The following is a 12,738-nucleotide window of genomic DNA, read 5'->3' on the forward strand; positions in this document are numbered from 1 at the left end:
GGATAGGTATGGGCTCTTCCATTTTTCAGAGATTTCAGTGCTTTCATGTAGCCATCTTCACCTCTTGCTTGGAATGCCTACATCTTATGACCCTATAGTGGCAGATCATAGAATAATTTAGGTTGGAAGGCACTTTTGGAGGTTTTCTGGTCTAGCTGAAAGCAGGGCCAGCTTAGAAATTAGCTCTAACCTCAAGGTTAGATTAGGTTGCTCAGAGTGATACCCAGTACCCGGTTTTGAATGGAGATTCTGCCACCTTACTTGGCAATCTGTTTCCAGTGTTTGATCCCCTATATTGTAAACCTGCCCTTCCCCCTGAAAAAGTCACTGGTGGTCTGCTTAGCTTTTTGACTTCATTGCCAGATTTACTTGTTATTGTTTTCAGCTAGTAGCAAGCAACTTTAACTCTTTCTCTTATTGCTGGCATTTTACCATTGGTTTAGGTAACAGGCAGTGTGCTGCTGATCGTTTGAATCTATCTTTATCTTCCTGTCCTATGCCTTTATCCAGCTAAACATTGAACAAATTTGCCATACCAGTACAGTTTCACAGTGAGGCAACATTTTACAGGACCTTTTTAGGCAAACTGTTCTATACCTATTGGTCTAAACTCTCCAGCTGTCCCCTGTTTGGGGGACAGAACTTACAGCATACTAACAGAAATTCTTACCCATTGTGACGTTCACAGTGTTTCCAGAAAAGGATAATTAGCCCCAAAACAAGTACAAATGCTGGTTTTGCTCAGTCTTCCATGTGCAAGTTCAAAGGGTATAATGAAACATAACGAACATGGGATTGTGTAGGGTTTAACAGCTTGCTTGAACTGCCTTTAGAGGAAGGAAAGAAGCATAAGGCTTCCTCATGTGTAAATGCAACGGGAGACAGCCATCTGGAGTGGAAGACTCGGGGAGGACACAAGTCATTGACTCTCACCAGAAAACAGCAGGACAACCAGCTTTTGAGCTGTTAATCCAGCTCTACTGAAGGTTTCAAAAATTCTTGCGGATTAGACCCTCTCTTCCACAAGAGTAATAAAGTTCAAAGAGGAAATAAATCTCAAGGTATATTAATTGTTCAAAACACAAGCAGTTTAACAGGTCCAAAGTAAGATGTTTCCACCTTACGTTAACAATGTGCTTTTCTGCAAATGCCCTATTTGGTAGTTACAAGAACAGAAAGTTGAAATGAAGCTGAGCATGGATTCTGTCTCACATCTATCATTACAGTGTGTTTTTCACATTTCCCCTTCTTTTTGTTACAATGCACCTTTTGAATTTACTGTATTGGTGAAAGAATACAATATTATTTTCTAATTTTACATCACAGAAATGTTACAGTTAGCTCTTTTGTATGTGGAAGAAAGTTCAGAGCTGGTATCAGGAGTTGTCCAAACCATGACCATACATAAGGCAGAGAAGGAAATTATTTATTAAAAAAAAAAAAAAAGTGCTTACATGCACACACATCCACAAATGGTACCAAAAAAATTAAGCTTTAATTGCCATCAGCACCACGTGGTGAGATGAACTATCCTCCCTCTCCTTTATCCCTTCCAAAAAAGAAAGCAGAATAAAGCAATATGTTAAATTATATTTTAGTTTCCAAAGAAAGATAAAATTACGGCATCATTAAGTAGAGATGTGCTGATCTTGCAGGAAGAGGATTTCTTGCAATGCAAATATGCATATATAATAACTGCATTATCTAAGAAAATACGGTTATCTGACAGGAATACTTGAAACAGATTTTCTCTGTATCTTCTCTAGAATTGTAAAAGTAAGGCGTAATGATCTTAAGGTCTTGATGGATTCATGTGGATTAATGCTTTCTATCCTAAATGTTTGCCTAACATTTTAATTTAAAGAAGGAACAGTCTTCTGAAACTTAAATATTATAGTTGAGTTTGTATAGGAAATCAGATTGGTGGCATAAACGAAGGTCATTCCACTCAGTGAATGGTTTTTTTCTGGCTCTTCTCCTAGTTTTCTTTTTTTCCTTTTTTTAATGGAATTTTCTTCACTTGAACTATATGGCCTAATTATAGTTACTTCAGCAGCTGAATTATCTAAAGTTTTAGATGGGTTATTTCATAAATACAGGTATATAGTCATTCATGATAAGGCATTGTAGTGATTACTGACTTGTATTTCATATATTGGACAGATGTTGAGTTCCCTGAGTTAATTTGATTTTATTCAGTTTGTGTGATTTACAAAAAACATTGCATCTTGATTTTTTAAAATCACCCCTGATTTTATTAAAACATTGCATGCTATGTTTAAAAGACATAAAAAAATTAGTCAGTTTCTCCTCACTGTCTATGTATTTTATAATGTGCCATTGTTTAACCCATTTCGATACTCCAAGGCAGATAACTCTAAAATATATCTGCCAGCTTCTTGATCATTCTTGGACTTAGAATTTTTAACTTTGGTTTTGAACTTCAAACACGAGAAACAGTGCTCTTTGCCAAATGGACGTAAACATAGATTTTCTTCTGGTACTTGATACTATATTTTTAAATACCCAGGTTGCAGTAGTCTGAAGAGACAACAAGCCATAGCTCAGAATTAAATTATTAACTCTGTCATAACTCCACTTCCCAGGAAAGTGCTGTCTACTGTTCTATGCATTTGAGTGCATTGCTTTTAGGTAATTGTATTGACGTTGGTATTTCTTTGTGTCTGTTGTACGGTTAGGAGTCATGCATGTCAGAGTCCTGTCTGACTGAGTATATACCACTTCCGAGTCTGTCATCATCTGCAGGCAATATGAATTACTAGTTATTCATGTATCTGCTATTTTGTGAATTATTCTAAGTGCAAATTAGCGGAAGCAAATGCTGCTGGCTCACATTTTATCATGACTATAATAATGCATCTGTAGTAGAGCACTGTTTGGTATTGTAACCATGTCATGTAGAATGGGATTAGGTTTTCAGTACATTTCAAGCTTTTGCTGAGTTTATTGGGAAGATGAGCTTTTATTCAAATTCTTTTTATCCAAATTGCCCTTCATTTTGCACAGATGTGATGTGCATTCTTCTAACTAGCACTCTGTGTGTGATGAAAATTCCAGAGGTTAACGTCTCTTTTTGTTTAAACTGTTCTGAAATTTACACACAATGTTCTATTAATTTTTTAAATTTTTTGTTCTTTTTTATTTGTTCTTGCTAGAAGCTTAGGGTCTTTATGAACTTTTTTCTGATATTCAGATGAAAGTTTTATTCCTCTAGGCATTACATTTGTATTGTGAGGCTATTAAAAAAATTAAAAAAAAAAAAAAGTTGTTTTGTTTTGTTTCCTCTAGGTCTCCTTGGTTAGCTTAGTAGCTTACGCCCTTGGTTTCTCAGAACTCAATGCAATTAAATCCCTGCGAACATTAAGAGCTTTGAGACCTCTAAGAGCTTTGTCACGCTTTGAAGGCATGAGGGTAAGAAAAAAAGAAATAGTCTGTAAAACAAATCTGTAAAAATATGCCTAATTATAAAATCATGGAGGAACACTGAACTGCATGTCTGTTTTCAAGGCCAACAGTAGCATGTTTGATTTTAATACATTTGTTATTCCTTTTCTGTTGGCATTATTTCAATGTATTTTAATGTTTTACATTAAATCTTTTGCTATATTTGAAAAAAAAGTAATCTTTTTACTGCTATACATATGATTTTTAAAAAGTTTTTTTCCTGTGTTTATTTACTAGGTGGTTGTGAATGCTCTTACTGGAGCAATCCCATCCATTATGAATGTACTCCTGGTTTGTCTTACATTCTGGCTAATTTTCAGCATCATGGGAGTAAATTTGTTTGCTGGCAAGTTCTATCACTGTGTTAACACCACAACTGGTGAGCAGTTCCCACCAGAGGAAGTCAGTAATGTAACTGTGTGCGAAAATCTTAGCATCACTGCTAAGGATGTTCGGTGGAAAAATGTGAAAGTAAACTTTGATAATGTTGCAGCTGGTTATCTTTCTCTGCTTCAAGTAGTAAGTGTATAAATTTTGATAAATTAATTTTCCAGCTTTAAGTTTTGTAGCAGTGACATTTAGTTCCATAATTTTCAGTGTTTTTTTACAATATATGAATGGATATGGGATTTGATTTTTATAATTGTGTTCTATGAAGCTAATTAATATTGCTTATGGTAAAAATCTGATACATTCTATGGCCATTTTGGAAGATGAGGAATATCTAATACCTACCAGATGGATATAAAGTTCCTTTGCACCCAACCGCTAGTACCTTTTCAAGTTCTACAGAAATACAGTATCTAGTAAAAAAAAAATGCAGCTAGGATTAATTTTCTTTTATTTACTTGGTCTGTTAATGCATGTTGACTTAGATTTTTACCATGGTAGTCAAATAGATACATTCTAGGGCTCATCGGATCTTCAAATAAGAAGAGAGACAACTATTGATTTAGAAAAAGTTTTTAAATTCACTTTTTCCTTTGTCTTCTTTTCCTTTTTATTATTCCTACTAGTCTCATTCCAGTCATTGTCTATTATTGTCAAGTGGGTTTTCTGGAGATAGTTTTTAGCTTGTTTTTAAACTCTAGATGAGCAGTTGCAGAATTTACTAGTGCTAGATTTCTAAGCACAAGCCTTTTTTAGAGGCAGCATATGTAAATTGGAGCCAATAGGACAGAAACGTTATATTCCTAATTGGGTTCACGTGACAAACTGCTTCTGGGAAAATATTTGTGCTCGTAGGCACTTGGTAATTATTCTGTCTTTAAAAATCTCCAACTGGTAGTATTTAGTAGTTAGTATTGGGCGAGCAGGCTACCATCTGATTGCTTCGAGGAGTAACAGTAGCTATTGCTAAATAGCACTAGGCAATTGCATAAATTACTAGTGTAGAGGACAGCAGTGCTTTTAGCTTTTGTAGCGTATCTTGCATAGAATGGTTCAGCTATGTAATGTTTCCAGTAAACATTTCATACCTTGTTTTTACTTAATATCATAGCCCACAGAGTAGGTTTGATGGAAGGCCCACTAGATGGATAAGGAGTTGGCTGGATGGCTGTGTCCAAAGGTTTACAGTCAACAGCTTAATGTCCAAGTGGAAACCAGTAACAAGTGGTGTCTCTCCAGGGTCTGCACTGGGACCAATACTATTCAATAGCTTCATCAATGACATAGATAGTGGGATTGAGTGCACCCTCAGCACTTTGCAGATGACACCAAGCTGAGCAGTGCAGTTGATATGCTTAGAAGGATGGGATACCATCCTGAGGGATCTTGGCAGGCTTGAGGAGTGGGCCCATGCGAACCTCAACAAGGCCACGTGCGAAGTCCTGCACCTGGGTCAGGGTAATCCCCAGTATCAGTACACACCAGGGGGATTGAGAGCAGCCCTGCGGAGAAGGACTTGGGAATACTGGTGGACAAAAAATTGGACATGAGCCGGCAATGTGTGCTTGCAGCCCAGAAAGCCAATCATATCCTGGGCTGCCTAACAAGAAGTGTGGCCAACAGATCGAGGGAGGCGATTCTCCCCATCCACTCCACTCTCGTGAGACCCCACCAGTACAGGAAAGACGTGGATCTCTTGGAGTGGGTCCAGAGGAGGGCCAAGAAAAAGATTAGAGGACTGGAACACCTCTCCTATGAAGAAAGGCTGAGAGAGTTGGGGTTGTTCAGCCTGGAGAAGAGAAGGCTCCAGGGGGGCTTATTGTGGCTTTTCAATATATAAAGGGGGCTTATAAGAAAGACAGAGAGAAAATTTTTCCTAAAACCTGTAGTGACAGAACAAGGGGCAACAGTTTTAAACTGGAAGAGGGTAGATTTAGATTGGATATAAGGTAGAAATTTTTTTAAACGATAAAGTGGTGAGACACTGCAACAGGTTGCCCAGAGAAGTTGTGGATGCCCCATCATTGGAAATGTGTGATATAGTGAAATATGTCCCTGCCCATGACAGAGGGGTTGGACTAGGTAATCTCTAAAGATCCCTTCCAAGCCAAATCGTTCTATGATTTCTTGGGACTACTTGTCTTCTGGAATATCGTCTAGGACTATTTGCATATTCTGTCTGAAAAATGCCACCCCATGGTGGCTGATTCTTGTTGTCTTCCTTCAGTTTTTTGGTAGTCAGAAAGTTAGAACTGAGAGCCTTGTTATAAATTGCAGTCTTTCTGTTATGCTCAGATACTGATTGCAACTCATCCCACATAGAGTTTATATGAATTTGCATGAAGATAAGAAGTAAGTACTAGGGAGAAGTATTCCACAGTAAATTACTTCCTGTGAACACTTCACTCGTGTCTTACCAGACTTTTAATATTCCTCTTTATTTTTGCGGGTGCAAATACATTGCAGAAGACAGTGTCTTATTTAGAATGTTTACAAAATTGGAGCTTTGATAGAAAATATTAACAAACTTTGTTTTTAGGCAACGTTTAAAGGATGGATGGACATCATGTATGCTGCGGTTGATTCTAGAGAAGTGAGTGCAATATAAAATTTACTGAGTGAAAACAAATATAAGATTGATGTAATGCTTCTTGAATGGCCGTGGAAATAAAGTAAAATATAAAGAATTAAAATGTAAAACCTTAATAAATTTTCTATGTAAATCTATGCACTATAAAGTAGTTAAGTGCATATACTTTTAATAGGTAAAAAAAATTATAGCAGTAGATCTACATAAAGTATTACTAATTTAATAAGTCATCTGTAAATAACAAAACTAATAAAATCTGGTTTCCTATTAATTTATGTCACTCAGATCGTACAGATTAGGAAACAAGTTTTTCATGTGTCTCCAAAAATAACCCAAATAATCAAGTGACATCACTTGCAATAGCTAATCCAGAGCTGCAGACTCTGGCGATCTCAGAAAATAAAATGGCTGAATTTTGCCTGGATTTCTGTTAATGGTGGTATTTGTTTCCATCTCTCCTGTATCCAGCTCCTGATTTGCTTAAAGTCCATAGGAACTGAATTGCTTTTGAGATTTGCACACTTCTGTCAAATTTAGTAGGAATTACGTGAAACATCAAATGTCATTAGAGAGGAACTGGCAGACAGAAAGGGGAGGAATGGCAGGTCTGTGTGTGCAATTACAGACACCTATATTAAATAGATTTCCAAGTTCAAAGATAAGGCAAGTGTAGGGTATGCTCCAAAATAGCTGTTTTTCCCCCTAGCATCCAGCTGGATGCAACTTCTGTTTCTGCTCAGTATTCTGTAATTTGTCTTAACTGTTATTTGTGATGTATTGCTGTTTTTCTGTGTTACAGGAAACAGGGAAACAGCCCAAGTACGAGTACAACCTGTACATGTATCTCTACTTTGTTGTCTTTATCATCTTTGGATCGTTTTTCACCCTAAACTTATTCATTGGTGTCATCATAGATAACTTCAACCAACAAAAAAAGAAGATAAGTATCACATGTTTCATTTTCACACCACTTCATTGTTATTGAGCATTCAGCAAATATGCAAGGATAAATATGAGTGTCTGAAATTTGTCATAGTAATAGGAAGAAGAAGAAGAAATCAGCTATTAAGATTTCTTTTTATTCTATTCAAAATAATGAAATAATAGTCTTTGCTTTTTAAGGCATTTGAAGTAATTTAAACTTACACTGAGTGTCTGAGTGTTCTCCACATCCCTGTACAGCCCAATAATATGTTGTACATCAGAACGTTATGTATTGTTTTTCTCTTACCCTTACAGTGCTGTGACAAAGCTATGTGAAAATGCAGATGACTTAATTCAAGCAAATAGATGACAGGGAAGAAGAGAATATGCAAAACTACAAATATCAAAATTGATAAACAGATAATGTATAGCAGTACTGTGAAGGCCGCCTCAATTACAAAGAGACTAATACAGACAAGCTGAATGCTGGAATTACTGCTCTGTATTGTAAGATTAGAGAGGGTTAGGAAACTGTCACATGAGTTAGTAGTGAATTTACAAGAGAAAGAAAATTGTTGACATTTGAAAATGTGTAGTTTTTCTTTTCAACTGAAGTTGTTTCTATTATTCAAATGAACACAGGATTGTGTCAAGAACTCCAGGAGCATTTAAATAGATTAAAATGCAGGCTATGATAGCAAATTAAATTCTATTTGCTATTTAAACTATAAATGCTGTCTAAGGTCTACAGTAGTCTTATTTTTCTGTACACGTTTGGAGCAGAATCATACTGGAATATTGATTTAAAAAAAAAAAAGTGAGTGAAGTAATAGCAAGGCAGTACATAATTTCTTCATTTGTGATTCTAGATGGTTTGTCAAGTTTGGTTCATTGTACTGAAAAAAGATATTGCTAGACTTACTGTGGAAACTTCCAGTAAATCTTTCCACTTGAGGTTGGAGTATGCAGCTTCATATGTTGCTTCTTCAGATCCTTTGAGTCTCTTATCTGCAGACCCACATAATAGAAAGAATGTGTTTGTGGTTCCAAACCTGATGACATGTTCATCCTCCGAGATGTTTGCACCTCCCTTGGAATAAACATCAGGGGTTTCTAGTACTTAAGAGGAAGGTGGTTCAGTTTCTTATCCTTGGAGAGGAAGACTAAGTTTATATACACGCTATTGGCATTTTTGTCAGTCCGTATGTAACAAGGTGACCTTACTCAGTAATGAGGTGATTACAAATTCTATTCTGTAGTCATTATGACTCAGAAGGCAGAGAAGGGTTCCTGTTAAAAGTGCTTTTTCTGGCAGTGTGCTATACACCCCTTGTACATTTGTAGCTGTTGTAACTGTCACCAAGAAAGTCAAATACTGCAGGTATCACAAGGGACAACAATTAGGCTGGGGAGAATTCTATCTACTGCTATCTGCTATTCTTCAGTTTCATGTAGCAAATTAGCAAACATTAGTCACCTGTGTTTTGAATTTATAGATGCACCCCTGCTCATAGAAATGTGCAGATCACGCAGTGCGTGGCTACCAAGCGGTATTTGTCTTTGTTCTGCCTTCACATCACTGAGACCTCTCCATTTTGGGCAATGTTGTTGCGATACGAATGGGAAAGACCTCATGTTGCAATGTACTGTCCCTGTGTAGTTAAACTTGTGCATTTCTTTGGTCCCTGTGTGCATCCTACTTTTATTACCTTAGTTCCCATGGGGACAAAAATGTTCCACTAGCTGTCAAATTCCTAACCGTTATGGTCTTCAAAGGCATATAAAGTGTGTCTCATCTTGAGACCATTATTCTCCCTGTGGACAGCACACTTGAGACAATGATGACTTGTTCACTCTTGATAGCCGTTACATCAATAAGGCAGCAGAAGAAATCCCCAGTTCAATGCTAGTTCCCTTATAGCTTTTTTTTTTTTATTTCCCTCTGGGTAAAATCTCCTGACAGAGTCACATCACATTTCCACCATAATCAGCAAATTAATTTCTTGTTTTTCTTCGAAGACCCTTACTCTCTAAGAACTGAATTTTACTTGAATATTTGGCTTTTTAGGAGAGCATGCTAAAAAAGATCTCTTTTGACTTCTAAATTTTCATGTCTATATGTAGCCACAGCTGAAAGACTCAAACACATCTTCATCCAGATTCATCATTACTTTCTCAATAAGATTGACACTGCATTTGACAAAGTCAGTGTGACAGAGTCACAGAATCACCTGTGACTCTGAAATTCATTTCCAAATGCCACTGCTTTGGCAGCATCCATACCTGGAATGTACTTACAAACAGATGCATGAAAGAAAAAAAAGTAGTTGCTTGTCAACGTAAATTGTATTTCTGACAAGTGTTTCCATATGTGTATTACACATACCAGTCTAGATACCCTTTTACTCAGGCTGCTGTCCTCTTATTCAGGCAAGAAACCCCAGAGTAAGCCCATGCTTCTGATGATCTCTGTACAATGTAGAGGGATGATCAAGCCTCATATACACTGGGGAAGTATTATCGTGGCACAAAACCATCTGAACTGAGATACCTGTACTCACATGATAAAATGTGCGTCCTGAAAAGTAACATCAGTAATTTCTTTTTCCTCATATGGTTTCCCTGAAGGCATATTGACTCTCAGTGAATCTTTCTACCTTTGAAGCTTTTTTATTTCTGATTGATTGATTGATTTACAGTGTGGAGTTCATGATGTTAGATTTATAAGTATCTATGGAATGTATATTTTTACAAGGGTTTTTTGTACGTATTTAATTGAATTAATCAGGTATTTTTTTTTAAATAACAAATAGATAGAAGTTCTGGGATTTTTCTCTGTTCCTTAATTTGTTTTATTTTTCCATCAAGACTTGTCAGATATTTTAACAAGCTTTGATATAATTACTGTATTTTGGTAACAATGTATAAGAATGAATGTATCGTTCATAAAAACCATGTTCTGCAATGCTGTGAATTAATGGATTTAAAGGCTTGGCTGTAATCAGTTCTATTTTTATTATTTTACCTTGGAGGTCAAGACATTTTCATGACAGAAGAACAAAAGAAATACTACAATGCAATGAAGAAGCTGGGATCCAAGAAACCACAAAAACCTATACCTAGACCAGCGGTAAGAATGTGTGCTATTCTTGTATCATCTACATTTGGGAAGAAATTGCAGCAGTACATTAACTATCAAAAAATTTCTCCCTTAATGCTAAAATGGTTTAGGCCTAATTCAAGTTAGTCCTTCATTCTGAATTGAAACATGTACATTTTTCTGTTCTGCAGGAAAAATCTGCCATATTTGTTATGCCCGAGGAAGTAGAGAATCAAAGAATCTGAAGAAATAGAAGCCTGTTGGGTTTTGAGGGGAAAACTTAGAGCTGGCAAATAAAGAAGTTACTGGACAGTGCTTTTGTTAGATTTTTCAGCATTTTCCTTGATTGTATTTTGGAGGAGGAAGAAAGAAATGTAGGAGAGGGAAAGGATGTTCATTACGTACAAGATACTATCACCTTTTCTTTTTTCTCCCCTCAGAACAAACTGCAAGGTCTGGTGTTTGATATTGTAACAAAGCAAGCATTTGACATCACCATTATGGTTCTCATATGTCTTAACATGGTCACCATGATGATAGAAACAGATGACCAGGGTGAACTGATGCAAAATATTTTATACTGGATTAACTTGGTCTTTGTTGTCCTTTTCACTGGAGAATGTGTCTTCAAACTGTTCTCACTCCGTTATTATTACTTCACCATTGGCTGGAATATTTTTGATTTTGTGGTTGTTATTCTTTCAATCGTAGGTAAGAAATTCTTATATTCAAAATGAAATATAGTAAGACGTATTAAATATTTTTCTAAATTTCTACAATGATACGGAGATTAAGTGGTAATGTATCTTGGTTTTATTTTTTTCTGTTTTAGGTATGTTTTTAGCCGAGATGATTGAAAAGTATTTTGTGTCCCCCATGCTATTCAGAGTCATCCGACTTGCCAGAATAGGTCGAATCCTGCGTCTCATTAAAGGCGCTAAGGGAATCCGCACTCTGCTTTTTGCTTTGATGATGTCTCTTCCTGCCTTGTTCAACATTGGTCTGCTCCTGTTCCTGGTCATGTTTATCTATGCGATATTTGGCATGTCCAGCTTTGCCTATGTTAAGAGGGAAGCTGGTATAGATGACATGTTCAACTTTGAAACGTTTGGCAACAGCATGATCTGCCTGTTTCAAATTACCACGTCCGCTGGCTGGGATGGTTTGCTAGCCCCAATTCTTAATAGTGGGGAGCCAGACTGTGACCCTAACAAAGCTTACCCGGGGAGCTCCGTGAAAGGTGACTGCGGCAACCCTTCTGTTGGGATTTTCTTTTTTGTCAGCTACATTATCATATCATTTCTGGTAGTGGTGAATATGTACATTGCTGTGATTTTGGAGAACTTCAGTGTTGCTACTGAAGAAAGCGCTGAACCCTTGAGTGAGGATGACTTTGAGATGTTCTATGAGGTTTGGGAAAAATATGATCCAGGTGCAACACAATTCATAGAATATAGCAAATTGTCTGATTTTGCAGCTTCTCTGGATCCTCCTCTTAATATACCAAAACCAAACACGATTCAGCTTATTGCAATGGATCTGCCCATGGTAAATGGTGACAGAATTCACTGCCTTGACATCTTGTTTGCTTTCACAAAGCGTGTTTTGGGGGAAAGTGATGAGATGGACGCCCTCAGAATACAGATGGAAGATCGGTTTATGGCAGCCAATCCTTCTAAAGTCTCCTATGAACCAATTACAACCACCTTAAAACGAAAACAGGAGGAAGTGTCTGCTACTATCATTCAGCGTGCTTATAGACGTTATCTTTTAAGACAGTCAGTAAAGAAACTTTCATTTATGTATCGGAAAGATGGCGTTGATCTGCTTATCAAAAAAGATATGATTATTGGTAAGCTAAGTGAAAACTCACCTCCAGAGAAAATGGGTATGTCTGCACCCGCCACATCTCCACCTTCTTATGATAGTGTAACAAAACCAGAAAAAGAAAAATATGAAGATGACAAATCAGAAAAAGAAGACAAGGGGAAAGACAGAAAAGGAAATAAAAAGTAAAAGGCATAAAGAGGTTGTCCATGATGAATGTTCACAAGTCTGAGAAGATGACATTTTTATCAACAGCACTCTTATTGGAGGACTTATGCCAAAATTACAAGTTTTTACATATTTACCCACTGCTACAGTCAGTGCCTGTACCAAGACAATGACCATTCACTAGCAAACTCTCAGTCTGTAACAGGGAAACAACCTTGCCAGAAGAATAGTTTTTATTATCAGCTGGCACTAATGGAGAGGAGACACAAAATTT

At 36.8% G+C, this 12,738-nt stretch overlaps 1 protein-coding gene across 6 annotated transcripts in view; it reads left to right on the plus strand.

Annotated features, from left to right (window-relative positions):
- LOC104084375 (sodium channel protein type 2 subunit alpha-like) overlaps window positions 1–12,485 on the plus strand; it is a 48,970-nt gene extending 36,485 nt beyond the window's left edge. For all 6 annotated transcript variants that reach the window (XM_009588187.1, XM_009588189.1, XM_009588192.1 and 3 more), the window contains exons 20-26: window positions 3,310–3,432; window positions 3,703–3,984; window positions 6,395–6,452; window positions 7,252–7,385; window positions 10,395–10,499; window positions 10,910–11,180; window positions 11,302–12,485. In XM_009588187.1, the coding sequence (XP_009586482.1) occupies window positions 3,310–3,432; window positions 3,703–3,984; window positions 6,395–6,452; window positions 7,252–7,385; window positions 10,395–10,499; window positions 10,910–11,180; window positions 11,302–12,485 (2,157 nt within the window). The remainder of the gene's footprint in view (window positions 1–3,309; window positions 3,433–3,702; window positions 3,985–6,394; window positions 6,453–7,251; window positions 7,386–10,394; window positions 10,500–10,909; window positions 11,181–11,301) is intronic.
- Window positions 12,486–12,738: the final 253 nt, after the last annotated feature.

This window comes from Fulmarus glacialis, unplaced genomic scaffold (genome assembly GCF_000690835.1).
Source record: "Fulmarus glacialis isolate BGI_N327 unplaced genomic scaffold, ASM69083v1 scaffold4132, whole genome shotgun sequence".
Classification (NCBI taxonomy): domain Eukaryota; kingdom Metazoa; phylum Chordata; class Aves; order Procellariiformes; family Procellariidae; genus Fulmarus; species Fulmarus glacialis.